General features: G+C 60.3%; 3 protein-coding genes across 8 annotated transcripts; all 3 read left to right on the top strand.

Moving 5' to 3' along the window:
• The first annotated feature begins 29 nt into the window (after nucleotides 1–29).
• Nucleotides 30–3,887, top strand: SPCS2 (signal peptidase complex subunit 2). The gene is made up of 6 exons (XM_063419446.1): nucleotides 30–191; nucleotides 806–973; nucleotides 1,668–1,751; nucleotides 2,037–2,196; nucleotides 3,195–3,330; nucleotides 3,630–3,887. The coding sequence occupies exons 1-6, from the start codon at nucleotides 45–47 to the stop codon at nucleotides 3,814–3,816; spliced, it is 882 nt and encodes a 293-aa protein (XP_063275516.1). The 5' UTR covers nucleotides 30–44; the 3' UTR covers nucleotides 3,817–3,887.
• A 534-nt stretch (nucleotides 3,888–4,421) lies between these two features.
• Nucleotides 4,422–7,785, top strand: NEU3 (neuraminidase 3). Of its 6 annotated transcripts, none has more exons than XM_063419441.1 (4): nucleotides 4,422–4,914; nucleotides 5,760–5,815; nucleotides 5,907–6,149; nucleotides 6,248–7,785. In XM_063419441.1, exons 2-4 carry the CDS (start codon nucleotides 5,789–5,791, stop codon nucleotides 7,184–7,186), a joined length of 1,209 nt encoding a protein of 402 aa, XP_063275511.1. In that variant the 5' UTR covers nucleotides 4,422–4,914; nucleotides 5,760–5,788; the 3' UTR covers nucleotides 7,187–7,785. The 6 variants fall into 6 exon arrangements, with proteins under 6 accessions (XP_063275511.1, XP_063275514.1, XP_063275513.1 ...); XM_063419444.1 differs by having other exon boundaries at nucleotides 4,423–4,914; nucleotides 5,910–6,149; XM_063419443.1 differs by lacking the exon at nucleotides 4,422–4,914 and adding an exon at nucleotides 4,997–5,082 and having other exon boundaries at nucleotides 5,910–6,149.
• An 821-nt stretch (nucleotides 7,786–8,606) lies between these two features.
• Nucleotides 8,607–13,602, top strand: P4HA3 (prolyl 4-hydroxylase subunit alpha 3). Its single transcript, XM_063419396.1, has 13 exons — nucleotides 8,607–8,858; nucleotides 9,313–9,455; nucleotides 9,777–9,991; nucleotides 10,309–10,458; nucleotides 10,554–10,605; nucleotides 10,780–10,940; nucleotides 11,018–11,194; nucleotides 11,550–11,614; nucleotides 11,788–11,947; nucleotides 12,480–12,542; nucleotides 12,802–12,870; nucleotides 13,071–13,167; nucleotides 13,365–13,602. Exons 1-13 carry the CDS (start codon nucleotides 8,758–8,760, stop codon nucleotides 13,433–13,435), a joined length of 1,524 nt encoding a protein of 507 aa, XP_063275466.1. The 5' UTR covers nucleotides 8,607–8,757; the 3' UTR covers nucleotides 13,436–13,602.
• Nucleotides 13,603–15,049: the final 1,447 nt, after the last annotated feature.

Below are 15,049 nucleotides of genomic sequence, written 5' to 3' on the forward strand. Positions count from 1 at the left end.
CTCTGTCCACTTCCAGCTCTGCTGGCACCTCCGTGTGACCGGGAATGCTGCCAGAGGCTGCTCCAGGACTTGTGCCTGCTCCACTCCCAGCCCCTCTGCGCTCACTGAGGACAACGTGCGTCTTCCTCTGGGAATGTCCTGGCGCAGCCAGGGCAACAAGGCAGACCCAATTCCCACCAAAAGGAACAAAGGTACAAAGAGGCTCATTAATAACAGGCCTGAGCAAAGACAGGTGAAGATCCATCATTTGCTCTCACTGCAGGGAGGTGCTTCTGCCAGGAGACGGGAGTGGGGCTGTTGGTTCTTTTAACCTACATCAAAGCAGCTAAATTGGGCCAGTCCGAGTGGCCGTGTGGCCTAGCGTGGCATCTCCTGCAATGGAGGACAGGGCCTTCCTTGTCATGGCAGCTGGGGCCAAGTGCAACAGGAAGGGCTCACTAAGGAGGAGTAAGCAGCATCCTTCTCTCGTGGCTCAGCCACACAACTCAGCTTCTGTATTGCATTGGAGATCATAGAACCATGGAATAGTTGGGGCTGGAAAAGGCCTCCAAGGCCATCGAGTCCCCCAGCACTGCAAGGCCACCACTAACCCATGTCCCCAAGTGCCACATCCGCTTTAAATCCCTCTGGGTATGGGGACTCCACCACTGCCCTGGGCAGCTGTGCCGGCAGGGGATAGCCCCTTTGGGGTCGGACGGGGCTTGGAGCAGCCTGATCTAGCGGCAGGCTCGCCTGCCCATGGCCGGGGATGGCACTGGGTGGGTTTTAAATCCTGTGAGCCCACGATGCCTCCTCCACGCCACAGGGATGGCGGGCGGCACGGACTGCATTTCCCAGCGTGTCGCGCGGCGCCAGGGGCCCCGACTTCCTCCCGCACGGCCAATCAGGGGCGCCCAGGTGGCGCGGGCGGGGCGGGGGCGGAGGCGGCGAGAAGATGGCGGCCAAGAGCGGCCGGAACGGGCTCCTGGACAAGGTACTGCGGCCGCGGCTCCTGAGCCGCCCCGAGCGTCCCCGGCTCCGGCCGGGCCCCCAGGCAGCGCTCTGCCAGCCCCGCGCAATCCCCCGCCGGCTCCGGCCTTTCCCTCCTGGGCATCCCTCCCTCAGCCCTGGGCATCCCTCCCTCAGCCCTGAGCATCCGCCCTCAGCCCTGAGCATCCGCCCTCAGCCCTGAGCATCCGCCCTCAGCCCTGAGCATCCCCATCCTGAGCATCCCCATCCCTGAGCATCCCCATCCCTGAGAATCCCCGCTCAGCCCTGAGCATCTTCCCTTCAGCCCTGGTCATCCCCCTCCAACAGTTGTAGATGCTTCTATAAGGAAAAAATAAATAGTGGAAAGAATTCGACCCTATTCTCTTACAGCAAAGGCTTTGGCTTCCAATTAACACGTGTGCTAGTTAACCCTGGAAGAAAATGCTTGAAAAAGCAGCCACCTAAAATATTTGTACCGTACACTGATGTGAGAGCTCTGGCCCAGGGTGTATAAGCTGAAACCTGCCCAGGGGCAGGGACAGCACTGCCCAGGTGGATTTTGGGTGCAGAGTCCCTGTGTCCAGCCAGGCTTTCCCAAACAGGCAGCTGCTTTCTGGTTTGCCTCCTGTCTCGGTGCTCACAGCAGGAATAGCCACGTTGGGATGAGATTCCCTCACTCCACACTGTTTCCATTGCAGTGGAAGATTGATGACAAGCCAGTAAAAATTGACAAATGGGATGGTTCAGCTGTGAAAAACTCCTTGGATGACTCTGCCAAAAAGGTACACTCTCTCTCTGCGGAGTTGTCCCTCTTGGGAAACTCTGATTTTCTTTCCTACTTTTGGGGGGTTGGTTGTGCCCGTATCCATGCTGGGTCTGCAGCATCTCTTGTGATTCCTACGTGTTTGTGCCTAACAGGGATCAATTTCCAGGACATAGACATTAATTCCCCGTAAGTTTTCTGCGCAGTTTACCTGTTCCACTGGGACTGTTCCCTTCCAACCCTTCCCAGGGTGTCAGATTCCTGAAGAGATCACAGTAGACTGGGCTGCCTGTCTCTCCCACAGGTGCTCCTGGAGAAGTACAAGTACGTGGAAAATTTCCGTTTGATCGACGGCCGCCTCATCATCTGCACAATCTCGTGTCTCTTTGCCATTGTCGCTTTGATCTGGGATTACCTGCACCCTTTTCCTGAATCCAAACCGGTTCTTGCCTTTTGTGTGGTCTCATATCCTTTGCAGATCTTGTCTGGGTTATACCAAAAGGGTTTGATTTTCCACACGAACAAAACCCTATTGGATATTCCCATTTTCAGGCCTCTGGGAATTATACTCCCTGTCATGTGGAGACCAGCTGGCAGTCAGACAGTTTTCATGTGATGGGAAAATTCCTGCCTGTCTGGGTGTAATGCCCCTAAATTTGGGTGATCTGAGGCAGATCCTGTTTTTCTGTTCCACCCACAGTCTGCTTACAGACACGTTTGCTTTTCCCTGATTGCACAGGTCAGATACTGAGGGCAAAGAGGGAATTGTTGCCAGCAGCTCTGTGCAGAGGGTCTGGACAGGCTGGATCCACGGGCTGGGGTCACCCCGTGAGGTTCAGCAGTGCAGAGGATTAGGGGCTGCAGGAACGGGGGACTGCTGCAATGGTTGGACTCAGTGGTCTCACAGATGACTTCCAGCCTAAACAATTCTGTGATCCTGAGGAATTTCATTGTTCCTGGCTGCTCTGGGTGGCTTTCAGAACAAGTGGCTGATTTGTCTTGCAGCACTTGAAATTACTTAATTCCAAAAATGGGAAAGAGGAATTGCTTGGTCTGTGCTTAGGAGGAATTCCCAGCAACTCCTTCTGTGCCTTGTTCAGTCTCAAGTTCTCCACCCTCTCCCAGCAAATGTCAGAATCCCAGACTGGTTCGGGTGGGAGGGGGCCTCAAAGCTCATTCAGCTCCACCCCCTGCCGTGCGCAAGGACACTTCACTGGACCAGGTTCCTCCAGGCCTGGTCCAGCCTGGCCTTGGACACTTCCAGGGCGTGAATAGGAAATTGCTAAAGTTTAAATTTATTGCTTAATTTCTCATGATGATGAAGCATCAGCCAGACATCCTGTTTGGAACTGAAATGTCACGAGAGGTGGTTAAATAGCAGCGGGTGAGGGGATCCGAGTGACTTCTCTGCCTCATTTCTGCTTCTCCTTGCACCTCCGTAATTTCCCTAACTTCCTCTGCACATATTTTGTGATGATGGGAATCCTGACCATTTACACCTCCTACAAAGAGAAGAGCATTTTCCTGGTGGCTCACAGGAAGGACCCGGCGGGGATGGATCCCGATGATGTCTGGCAGCTCTCCTCCAGCCTCAAACGGTACATCCGGCTCCGGCCGCACCCTCGCCAGAGATCCCCGAAATGCTGCCTTTGCTTTTGAGTCCTGCTGCCCCCTCAAAATCCATGGCCTGGCCTGGGAATGGCCGTGGCTCCAAGGGGTTTTCTGCCACCACTGTTTGTGTTGCACTCCTCTTTCGTGCAGGGTATAAAGGCCTTTAATGGTGCTGATTGTGAGTGCCCAGGTGGCACCCCAGGTCCGGGAGGGCTTTCCCCTTAAGCAGGAGGGGGTTTGTGTCCCGGCTGGGGTCCTGCCCTGAGGCCTCTCTGCCCTCCCGCAGGTTCGATGACAAGTACACCCTGAAGCTGACCTTCATCAGCGGCAAAACCAAACAGCAGAGGGAGGCCGAGTTCACCAAGTCCATCGCCAAGTTCTTTGACAACAACGGGACACTGGTCATGGAGGCCTACGAGCCCGAGGTGTCCAAGCTGCACGACAGCCTGGCCCTCGAGAGGAAAACAAAGTGATGGCAGAGCCCCCCGCCTCCCGGGACCCTGCTCAGTTAACACCAATAAAGTCAAATGGCAAAGAAAGTGAATCATGGCCTCTGTTTTTGTCCTGAAGTCCTGTTGCATTTTGGATAAGCAGGAATTCTAATCTTGGACCCAAGATTTACTAAGCTCATGGCTAAGCTTGGTCTGCGTGCCTGCCTTGCAGGCTCCGAGGTGGACCCCAGAGTTGGATTTTGGGGACCCTCAAGAAGGGAAACACATCACCAACGCTGCCCTAGCATCCTCTGCTGTACCTGGCAGTGCTTTATCACATGGCTCTGTGTCCAGGGGGTTTTACCAATCCCAGCTTTCCATTTTCTGCTAGGAGTTCAGGACAAAACCCTTCTGTGAAGCAACCATCCCCTCACAAACAAGTTTGCTTTATTTTTGTATTTATCTGATTGGGGGTAGACGATTGTTTTATATAAAAACCTTTTATGTGTTTGGAGGGGAGAATAAAATATGCTACTTCTGTGTGCTCAGCCACGAAGCTTCTCAGCAAGTGTGAAACATTTTCCAAGCTGTGTCTGTCCTGCAGTTCCCTTGTGGGAACTTCCAAGCTCTTCCAAGCGTCCCTTCTATAAGCTGGCATTTTTTAAAAGAGAGATTTTTTGGGTTGTTTTTTCAATAAAAGGGAAGAACAGACATCAGACGTGTCCTGGAGCATCTCTGGGGTGTTTCACGCCTGGGGAGGGAATCCCAGTTCACAGAATCCTCAAGGCTGGAAGAGTCCTGGCATTCCTGCGGCACCACCACACTCTTGTCACCTAAACCTGATCCCCCGGCGCCACAGGATGCAGATACTCCTCCTTTTATCTTGCAGAGCTGGTTGGGCTTGGCTGCCCCACCTCAGGGAACTCCCAGATGGACATCCACGATTTTCCGGCCCTCCCTCTCCATACCTGTTCCGCAGGAGCACCTGGGAACCTGCCTGAGTCCCTCCCCTGGCCCCCCTCCTGCCCCTTGGGGAGAGGGCCGGGACTTCTCGGCAGCGGCTCCGCCAATCTCCTGATATTCCACCATTCCCCTAGGAGCGCCGGAGGAGGAGCACATCCCCTGCTCACACCTGCACAGGTACGGTCCCCCCGCCCTGCGGCACCGCGCCAGGCTCCGCTTTCCCGGCTGCCGGATCCGCGCCAGCTCCCTCGGCCCGCCGAGCGCCCGATCCGCCCCCCGGCTCCGGGAGCTGCAGGAAGAGGCGGAGCGGGGCGGCCCCGGCACGGCGGCGGCGGGAGGAGCGGGGTCTGCGGGGATGCGGGGATGGGGGGATGCGGGAGGGGGGAGTGTGAGGGATGCGGGAATGCGGGGGGGGGCGCGGCACGGGGGGATGGGGGCTCGGTGCTTGCGAGGGCTGGGGGGGCGCAGGGGCCTGGGGGTGTCACCGCGGCTTGGTGCGTGCGGGGTGCAGGGGAGTCGGGCCGTGGGGCTGTCGGGGGTGCTGCAGGTGGAAGGGGGCGATCGGTGCCTGCGGGGGCGAAGGGGGCCAGGACATGTGAGGGGGATGCACGGAGGGGGGGCTGGCACTGGAGGGGTCAGTGCATGGTGGGGTGTAGGGGGTTTGTGCTGTGGGCTAGCGTAGGGACGGGGGGGGCAGGGGGGGTCCAGTGCGAGGGGTGTGTAGGGAAAGGAGGGGTGCGTGGGGAATGGAGGGGTGCATGGGGAACGGAGCGGTGCCTGGGCACAGAGACTCTGGGCTGGTGACTCTGGGCTGGTGACACTGGGGGAGCCGAAGGCTGTGGGAGCCTGGGGGTCCCGGTGCGGTGCGGGAGGTGCGCAGCCCTCGGGAGCAGCCTGGAGGTGGCACTGTGGGTGCAGCAGGGGAGTCTGGGCAGTGCAGGGGGGCAGCATGGAGGGGCAGGAGGGCGGGTGTGACCCCTCCGAGGGGCTCTGCTCTCATCCCGCTCTCCCACCGTGCTCAGGTCCCAGAGGGAACCTCAGGGAGGCCACCATGTCCCAGGCCACCACCTGCCTCAAGGTGAGCCTGCATCCCTATCCCTCCCTGTACAGGCCACCCTCTCCTTTTGCTGGGATTTAACCCTTTACACCTGACTTTCCCACCCTTCCAGCAGCAGGAGGATGGCAGAGAGAGCCCCCCACCGCTGCCATCACCACCGGGATCCCCGCATGTTTTCCCTCCGGAGACACTGTTCCGACAGGCGGGTGGGGTCACCTACCGCATCCCGGCTCTGCTCTACATCCCTCCAGATGATTCCTTCCTGGCCTTTGCCGAGAAGCGCTCCTCGGCCCGGGACGAGGATGCCAAGTACCTGGTGCTGCGGCGGGGGCGCCGGCACAGCTCCTCAGTCAAGGTAAAGCCCCGGCTGTGGGAACACGGGACAGGCGTGGTGCCGGGTGGCTCCAGGGTGCAGTGACCCCGTGGCTGATCCCATTCTCCTCCTTGCCGCAGTGGGGTCCCACAGAGGAGCTGTCAGCGTTGACGCTGCCCGGCCGCCGCACCATGAACCCCTGTCCTCTCTATGACGCCAGGAGCGGCACCGTCTTCCTCTTCTGCATATGCGTGGAGCAGGGGAAGACGGAGCGGTGCCAGATCTGGAGTGGGTGCAGCGCCGCGCGTCTCTGCTTCGCCGCCAGCACCGACGGTGGCCGCAGCTGGAGCGCACTGCGTGATGTGACGGACGAGGCCATCGGCGCCGACCTGTCCCGCTGGGCCACCTTCGCCGTGGGGCCGGGCCACGGCGTGCAGCTGGACTCGGGCCGGCTGGTGGTGCCGGCCTACGCCTACTACGTGCACGGATATCTGTGCGGGGCCGTGCGCCTGCCCTGCTTCACCCGCCAGCATTCCCTCGTCTTCTACAGCGACGACGGCGGGCGCTGCTGGCACAAGGGTGCGCTGCTGGGTGGGGAGCGGACGGGCGAGTGCCAGGTGGCCGAGATCCTCGGCGTGCAGCAGCCGCTGCTGTACTGCAGCGCCCGGGCGCCGCGGGGCTGCCGCGCCGTGGCACTTAGCGCCGACTGCGGGCTGCGCTTCCAGCGGCCGGCGCCGTGCCGGGCGCTGGGCGAGCCGCCGCGGGGCTGCCAGGGCAGCGTGGTTGGCTTCACCTGCGCCGCTGGGGCGCCCACCTGGCTGCTGTACTCCCACCCCACCGACCGGCACCGCCGGCGCGATCTGGGCCTCTACGTGAACCCCTCGCCGCTGGACGGGACAGGCTGGCGGCACCCGTGGGTGCTGCACGTGGGCCCCGCCGGCTACTCCGACCTGGCCGTCTGCCCCAGCGGCGTCTTCGGGTGCTTGTTCGAGTGCGGCGCCAGCAGCGCCTGCGAGGAAATCGCCTTCTGCCTCTTCACCCTGGACCTCTCTGGAGATCAGGACCTCCAGGCTTCCTAAAACAGACCCACTTTGGGTGGTGGTCACCCCTGAGCATCGGCTGCCGGACGCAGGGAGCGCGGCGGTGCCAAGACCTCGCCAGAGTGTTCCAGGTGCACCACAGGCTCAGCACCGTGTACCTTTTATTGAACTAGGTCTTTTTAACTGCCCGGCAGATGCTGTCGGTGACCTGCGGCCGTGGAGCGTCTGCTCTGGGCTGGCCAAGGGGGACACTAGCAGAGCATATGGAATGCTGCTGCTTCTCCAAAAATCAGCATTTTGCACCTGGTGGCAGCTGAAAAGCAGAAGGTGCCAGCAAGAGCAGCTGATTCCCTAAGGAAAAAGTACCCCAAAATCTTGGTTTAGTTACAAATATTCCAGTTTCTGCATTCCTGCAGGTGGCAGAGAATTCCCAGTTTTTAGCGGTTTTTATCCTGTTTTCTTTGCTTGCCTGCTTCAGACTGAGTTTCTCCCTGCCTCCTGGGAAAAAGCGCTCAAATCCTGGGGGGTTGGGGGGAATGTTTGGGGTGTTTCCTTCTGCTCCATAGGGAACAGGCTGTAGCATCCCGACAGGGACCTCACATCCCTGTGCTGCTGTCAAATAAAATTTTCCCAAACCACGTGAAATGCAGTCAAAACAGGAACATCCCAAGGGAGCTGACCCTGCCCCAGGAAGACGCAGGATGGCCCCAGCTCCATCCTGGTGCTGTTTTGTGTACGGAGAGACAGGATGGGGACAGGCAGGATTAGTGCAAGGCAGGACAGGGACAGGCAGGATGGGCAGAAGATCAGATCGAGACGGGCACAGGCAGGATGTGGACAGGGAGAGGCAGGATGGGGGCAAGATGGAATGGGGACAGGCAGGATGGGACCAGAGAAGGACAGCAGACAAAGGGGACAGACAGGAGCAGGCAGGCAGGATAAAGCTGAGGGCAGAGCAGGATGGGGCCAGGACAGAATAGGGAAAGGGGCCAGGACAGCCAGGATGAGGCTGGGGTAGGACAGGGACAGACAAGAGGGGGACAAGCAGGATAGAGAGAGAGGGGCAGATTCCAATGGGGACAAGGACCACGCCGCCCTCCCCAGCCAGCGTGGCGGATCCGGGGCACCCCCACCCCTTTTCCCCCCAAAGGCGGGGCCTCTCCGCCCCTTTTCCCCCGGCTTCTCTCGGCGGCGGAGGCGGCGGCCGGACGCGGGCGCTGCGGTGGGGGCACGGCTGACACTGGGCGTGCTGGGGGCACTGGTGGTGTTAGGGCTCGGGGGGCGCTGCTGGCACTGGAGGTACAGGGGGTCCTGGGGGTTTTGGGGACACTTGGAGCACCGGGGCCACTGCGGCCACTGCTGGGAGTAGGGGCGCTGGAGGTGCTGGGGATACTGGGAGCACTGACGGTGCTGGTGGCGTTCTGGGACTGGAGACACTGGGGGTGCTCGGAGCGCTTGGAATTCGGGCTCTTCTGGGTGCGCTGCTGGGACTGGGGGCACCGCAGCTGCTGAGGATTCTTGGAGCACTGGGGGCGCTGGGAGCACTGGGGGCGCTGGGGGTGCTGCTGGCGCTGCTGCCGCCCCCCGCCCCGGCCGAGACGTTCTCTGCGATGCTGAGCGTGCGGGGAGCGCTGGGCGCCGAGCGCCGCCTGCTCCGCCGGCTCCTCTCCTACCTGCGGGACGAGAGCTCCCGCCTGCGCCGCCTCCGCAGGTACCGGGAGCCCCGAGCGCGCCGCGGCCACCCGCCGCATCCGCGCCCCTCCAGCCACCCCTGCCGCCCTCCCAGCCCCAGGTGTGGCTGATTCCCTGGCTACGAGGAGAGTTTAACTGCGTCCCCGCAGCACCCAGTTTTTGAGCGTGGCCTTAAATAAAAGGGTGGTGGGAGGACAGGAAACTAAGACCGGACACGGCTCACGCCCCCTCTTCCCCCAGCCGTGCCCCAGGAGGGGGACAAGGTCCCCCCACCCATGGGGATCCGGGTCGCGGCATCCCCAGGGCATGGGCCATCCTCACACACGCTCCAGGGTGGGACAATCCCTCAGCTCTGGCTTGGTCAAAGAGCGGACGCTGGGGCAAAGCTGCCCAGCAATGGGGGGGACTCAGCCCTCCCCCGGGAGGTGTCAGCGCTGAGGGGCATCCAGGTGTCCTCCAGTGGTGCCTTGCAGGTTCTATGAGAAGATCCAGGCACTGCACCAGGACCCCGAGGCCTCGGTGGACAACCCCCTGCTGGCCTTCAGCCTCATCAAGCGCCTCCACTCTGACTGGCCCAACATCATCTACAGCGACGAGGCCACCGGGAACGCCCAGGGTACTGGGAGGGTGCTCGGCCCTGTGTCCCCTCTCCAGGCAGAGCCAGGACAGGGTCGGGAGAGGATGGAGGAGCAGGGCAAGAGATGGAAGAGTGAAACATGCAGAAGGGTCAGTGGGTAGAGGAGCAGGAGAATGGATGGAGGAACCAGGAAATAGATGGAGGGGCTGGGGAATGGGTGGAGAAGCAAGAAAACTGTTGGAGGAGCAGAATGGATGGAGGAGCAGGATGTGAGGTCCCCAGGGAAGAGAGCTACTAAGGGCAATTGTGCCTCATAATTTCATTTATCCCCCCATCCCGCACCTCTTTCCCACCCTGCAGCTCTCCATGCTGGCCTCCAGGAGGTGGAGCGGGAGCTGCCTGGGAGTGAGGACCTGGACGGGGCGGCGCGGGCGCTGATGCGGCTGCAGGACGTCTACGCCCTCAGCGTCAAGGGCCTGGCCGGCGGCGTCTTCCAGAGAGCCGGGCACCCGCCCCTCTACAGCCCCGGCCGGCGCGCCCCCCTCTCTGCCGACGACTGCTTCCACGTGGGAAAGGTGAGGGAGGGCTCTCAAAGCTTCTCCAGCCCCGGAGGTTGCTCCCACAGGGATGGACACTGGGGGTGCTTTACATGGGATGAGATGGGAGTGCAGGTGCAAATGGGCATGAGGATGGAACAGGAAAGGAAGGGATGGGACAGGATGGGGATGTAGGAGGGAATGGGATGGAGATGGCAATAGGAAAGCAACAGATGCAATAGTGCAGGATGGGTGGGAATTGTAGTGGGATGGGATGACTCGGCATGAGGGGGATGGGGAGGGGGATGGGGATGGGATGCAGGCCAGGCTGGTGCAGGTGATGTGTTTCCTTGTAGGTGGCCTATGACGCAGGTGACTATTACCACTCCATTGCATGGCTGGAGGAGGCTGTCAGCCTCTTCCGCCTCTCCTACGGCAGCTGGAACCTGGAGGACCGGAGCAGCCTGGAGGATGCTCTGGACCACCTGGCCTTCTCCTACTTCATGGTACAGCCATGAGTCCCCTTCCCATCCCAGTGTCCAGTGGAGCCAAACCATGGGCGGGAGGATGGATGCTCATGGGGTCTCCACTCCCCATGCAGGCTGGAAACATCTCTCATGCCTTGAGCCTGTCTATGGAGTTTCTCCACTACGGTATGTGGATGCAACAGGAAGAGGGAAGCATTTTGGGATGTCCCCATCACCTCTGCATGGCAACAGCCTCCCTCACCCCATTTCTTGCCCCCTTCTGGGGTAATTCTCCAGGGACCGATGCCAGGGCAGGGGGTTGATGGGGATGCAGCATTCTGGGTGACACCACCTCCCCAGCAGATCCCAGCAACCAACGGGTGTCGAGGAACGTGGCCAAGTACAAGAAACTGCTGGAGATGGGGACGGGGGCAGGTGCCAGCCCCCTGCAGCGCCCCAACAGCACCCACCTGCAGAGCCGCGACGCCTACGAGGAGCTGTGCCAGCGCCCCAGGGGGCAGGTGGGACTGCAGGGACACCACGGGCCCCACCACCGCTGTGCCCCCTTCAAGCCCTCCTTGGTCCTTTTTCTCCCCAGGCAGCCCCAGAGCAGCTCCTGCACCTCAGCTGCTCCTACGAGACCAACGGCAGCCCCTACCTCCTCCTCCAGCCTGCCAAGAAGGAGATGGTCCGGATCCAACCCTATGTGGCTCTCTACCATGATTTCATCACTGATGCTGAGGCTGAGACTATCAAGGGGTTGGCAGGGCCCTGGGTGAGCCATCCTTATCTCCAGGGATGTCCCTTTCCTGCAGCAGGGTGTCCCAGGAGATCGTGATCCAGGGTGAATGCAGAGATAGGAGGGGTTTTAAGGCCAAAGCCTTCTCCAGGGAGTTCAGATGGGACGGGGCTTGGAGCAACCTAAACCGCTTCCCAACCAGGCTTGACTTGGTGACACCCTACTGCTCCGGCTCCACCTGCTGTCACTGCTTCCCTCACCCCAGAGAGGCTCCTTGGGGTGGGATGTTTGGCAACCAGCTGGTACAAACCCACCGACTTTGACCCTGACCACGGCCCCTGCTGGGGTGAGGGTCCCCGTGGTGGCAACATGCACCCCCCGTGTCCTTCAGCTGCAGAGATCCGTGGTTGCCTCTGGGGAGAAGCAGCAGAAAGCCGAGTACCGGATAAGCAAGAGGTAGCAGCCACCCCTCCCATGTCCTCCAGCCAGGGCCACCACCATGGCCCAGTGGCCACCTCTGAGGGGGCAGTGGAGCCGTGCTGGGAGGGAGGCCTGGCTCCTCCAGCAGTGCCCCGAGGGTAAAGCCCAGGCACACATGGATTTGGGGGCTGACATGGGTGGTCCCACAGCGCCTGGCTCAAGGACACGGCCGACCCAGTGGTGCGGGCGCTGGACGGGCGCATCGCTGCCGTCACCGGGCTGGACCTGCGGCCACCCTACGCCGAGTACCTGCAGGTGGTCAACTACGGCTTGGGAGGCCACTACGAGCCACACTTCGACCACGCCACGGTCAGGGAGCGGCCAGGGCGGGCCGTGGGGGGACACCCGGGGTGGCTCCTGGGATGCCCCTGGGGTGGACTCAAGGGGGGTCCCTGGGATGTTCCTGGGGATGGGCCCTGGGTTGGCCTTTGGGGTGATTCCCAAAGGAGAACTCTTGGGTAGTCCCTCAGATACTCCTGGAGACAGGCCCTGGGATGCTCCTCATGATGCTGCTGGGATAGTGCCCAAGGAAAGACCCTGAATGGTCCCCAGGGGCGTCCCCATGGTGATCCCTTGGTTATTCCCTGAGATGTTCCTAGTGATGCACCTGGGATGGCCCGTGGCAGGGGTAGGATGGATGGTCCTAGGAAGGTGATCCCTGGATGGGTGCCTGGGGTATTCCTGGGAAGGGAGGGAAGGAGGAAGAAAAAAGAAGAGAGAGGGAGGGATTTTCAGGGGGGGAACAGTGTGGGGCAGCGTAGAGCTGCCGGGGCATGAGATGCCTCTGGGCTGAGCTGTGTCAGTGCAGGACTGATCGTTCCCACCTCCCCTTTTGGAGCAGTCCATGAAGAGCCCCCTGTATAGAATGAAGTCGGGCAACAGAATCGCCACAGTCATGATCTACGTGAGTCCTCCCTCATTTCCAAGCCGGGAGAGCTGGCACTGGCTGGGCCCTCGGGGTATGGGATGGGTGAGGGCAGCCCTAAAACGCTGCAGTGGGTGGGAAGTGCTGATGTCTGTGGAGTATTCAGGAGCTTGTGCCATGCCAAAGTGAGGGGAACAGACTTGGGGCCCCAGGGAGGTTTTGTGCCTCAGTTTCACTGTGCAAACGAGCATCACAGGGAAGGGAGGATCCATGGCTCCTATTTTTGCTCCTTTTCCAGCTGAGTGCAGTGGAGGCTGGAGGCTCCACTGCTTTCATCTATGCCAACTTCAGCGTGCCCGTGGTCAAGGTAAGGGGTCATGTGGAATCACTGGGAGCAGGGAAGGGAGGACGCTGCTCTCTGTCTCAGCTCCTGCAGGGAGTTGTGGCCAAGCCTCTCCCGATGCCAAACCGCAGCCCTGGGACTCCCCAACCTCTTTTGGGGTGCCAAAATTCAGCTTGGGGATCCCAGCTCTGTTTTAGGGTAGCAAACCCATCTCTGCTCCACAGAATGCGGCTCTTTTCTGGTGGAACCTGCAGAGGAACGGGAATGGTGACGGGGACACCCTCCACGCCGGCTGCCCCGTCCTGGCCGGGGACAAGTGGGGTGAGAGACGCTAGCAGATGTCACCTCAGGGTGACATGGGGTTGGAGGGACAGCTCCACCGGCAGGGAGGCAAGAGGGGCTGGGAATGCACAGATATCCTGCATAACAGGGAAGAAGTTCCCTGATGCCAGCGCAGGGTTAGAGGAGGGTGCAGAGCGATGGGAACAGACAGGGCTCCGTGTCCTTGTCCGTTCCAGTGGCGAATAAGTGGATCCATGAACACGGGCAGGAGTTTCGGCGGCCGTGCAGTGCCAATCCACAGGACTGAGCCACCGTGATGTCACATCTGTAGGTGGCAAAGCCACCCCGGCACAGCATCTCCCCAAGGGCGGAGCAGGGAAGGGGGTAGCACAGGAGCAGGGGGTGATCGGGAGGGGCATTTGCTCAACCACGGCCAAACTGAGTGGAAATAAAGTCAAAAGACACTAAACCGGACTATGTTCTGGGGTGCCAGACCTTATTCCTGCGGCTCCCATCTGTTTTGGAATGCCAAAATCCAGTCTCGGGGAGAAGCAGTTCCTTCAGCCGTCCTGGCCCCCTGCCTGCCTGCAGACAAGTTCCCTTTCTCCACGCCGACCGCAGCTCCTGCGTGACTGGAAGGCAAAGAGCAGGCAGCCGGGATCTCTGGAATCTCCGGGATCTGCAGCGCATGGAGACGGGGCAGGAGCCCTCCCGAGCCCCGGCACTTCCCGTGGGCACCAGCGCGGCTGGAGCGAGGGCTGGGCTGGAGGACGCCTGTGTCACAGCAACTCCCCAGCGCCCTCCGGCCCCATTGTCCCGGGGTTTCTGTTCCGGTCCCTGCCCTGTCCAGCCATCGCTGCTGTGGGGTTTTCTGTCCCCCGGTCCCTCAGCCGTGGCTGCTGTGGGGTTTTCTGTCCCCCGGTCCCTCAGCCATCGCTGCTGTGGGGTTTTCTGTCCCCCGGTCCCTCAGCCATCGCTGCTGTGGGGTTTTCTGTCCCCCGGTCCCTCAGCCATCGCTGCTGTGGGGTTTTCTGTCCCCCGGTCCCTCAGCCATCACTGCTGTACCTCCGGGTGCCTCGGGGCCCCCGGGCCTCCCTTCCCTCAGTCTCTATCCCTGCCCAGGTGTGTGCGCCCCCTCTCGATTTGCTCAGCTACCTTGGGGTTTGTTAGCTTAGGCAAGAAGGGTTTGGGTTTTTTTCCCCTTCCCTGGCCTTGGAGACTGTGGGAGTGAAAAGAACAGGGCATATGCCTTTATTAATATTCAGCTCTTTATTAAAGTGATTAGCTCATTATTAAAATCATCAGCAGGATTGCAAAGTCCAATCGGAGTTTTCCACACTACTGCAGCCATCTGAAGGAGCAGGTGCTGTCCCAGTGGATGCTGAGTCCTTGTTCCCATAGAAACAGCTGGCAGTTCTCGCTGGTCAACCATCAGAAGGCAGAGCACTGGCAGTCAGCTCTTTGCCCTCAGGGAAAAGTTTCAAGAGTTTCCCATTCTCTACATCAGTCAGCTCAGCTGGCCGGTTCCCATTCCATTCAGGCTCCTCACAGGTCATGGCCAATCTTCAAACCAGGCCAGGAGGTGCACCCACTCCCCGCTCAGCCAGGGCACTATCCCATTCTCTTCTGACGAATCCAGCTTCCTGTCCCGGGGTGCAGTATCCCCCAAAAAAACCTCCCAGGATCCACGGGGGCGGCCCTGCCCTATCTGCATATCCAAATGAATATGCATTTGTCCTGGTCATAGCCGAAGTTACTCTTGCTAAATGAGGTAGTTACAAAGGACAATAGGGCTATCTAGGTGTGGGCAGCTTCTTTTCACATTTCAATTAGGTAGGGAAAAGTTGCCAGGCAACTTTCCTTCAGGGCAGCTCTCCCTGCTCAGATTGTCTGGGGTGTGGGGGGTGTTACTCTAGCCAGG

This window comes from Prinia subflava, chromosome 25 (genome assembly GCF_021018805.1).
Source record: "Prinia subflava isolate CZ2003 ecotype Zambia chromosome 25, Cam_Psub_1.2, whole genome shotgun sequence".
NCBI lineage: Eukaryota > Metazoa > Chordata > Aves > Passeriformes > Cisticolidae > Prinia > Prinia subflava.

Coding starts and splice junctions, on each gene's coding strand:
- NEU3 (XM_063419439.1), top strand. CDS start 5,687: ATGGAGGGGCAGGAGGGCGGGTGTGACCCCTCCGAGGGGCTCTGCTCT. Junction 5,816..5,906: donor AGGCCACCACCTGCCTCAAG/GTGAGCCTGCAT, acceptor CCACCCTTCCAG/CAGCAGGAGGATGGCAGAGA. Junction 6,150..6,247: donor GGCACAGCTCCTCAGTCAAG/GTAAAGCCCCGG, acceptor TCCTTGCCGCAG/TGGGGTCCCACAGAGGAGCT.
- SPCS2 (XM_063419446.1), top strand. CDS start 45: ATGCTGCCAGAGGCTGCTCCAGGACTTGTGCCTGCTCCACTCCCAGCC. Junction 192..805: donor TCCCACCAAAAGGAACAAAG/GTACAAAGAGGC, acceptor TCCACGCCACAG/GGATGGCGGGCGGCACGGAC. Junction 3,331..3,629: donor CTCTCCTCCAGCCTCAAACG/GTACATCCGGCT, acceptor GCCCTCCCGCAG/GTTCGATGACAAGTACACCC.
- P4HA3 (XM_063419396.1), top strand. CDS start 8,758: ATGCTGAGCGTGCGGGGAGCGCTGGGCGCCGAGCGCCGCCTGCTCCGC. Junction 10,941..11,017: donor GCCAGCGCCCCAGGGGGCAG/GTGGGACTGCAG, acceptor TTTTCTCCCCAG/GCAGCCCCAGAGCAGCTCCT. Junction 11,615..11,787: donor GAGTACCGGATAAGCAAGAG/GTAGCAGCCACC, acceptor GTGGTCCCACAG/CGCCTGGCTCAAGGACACGG.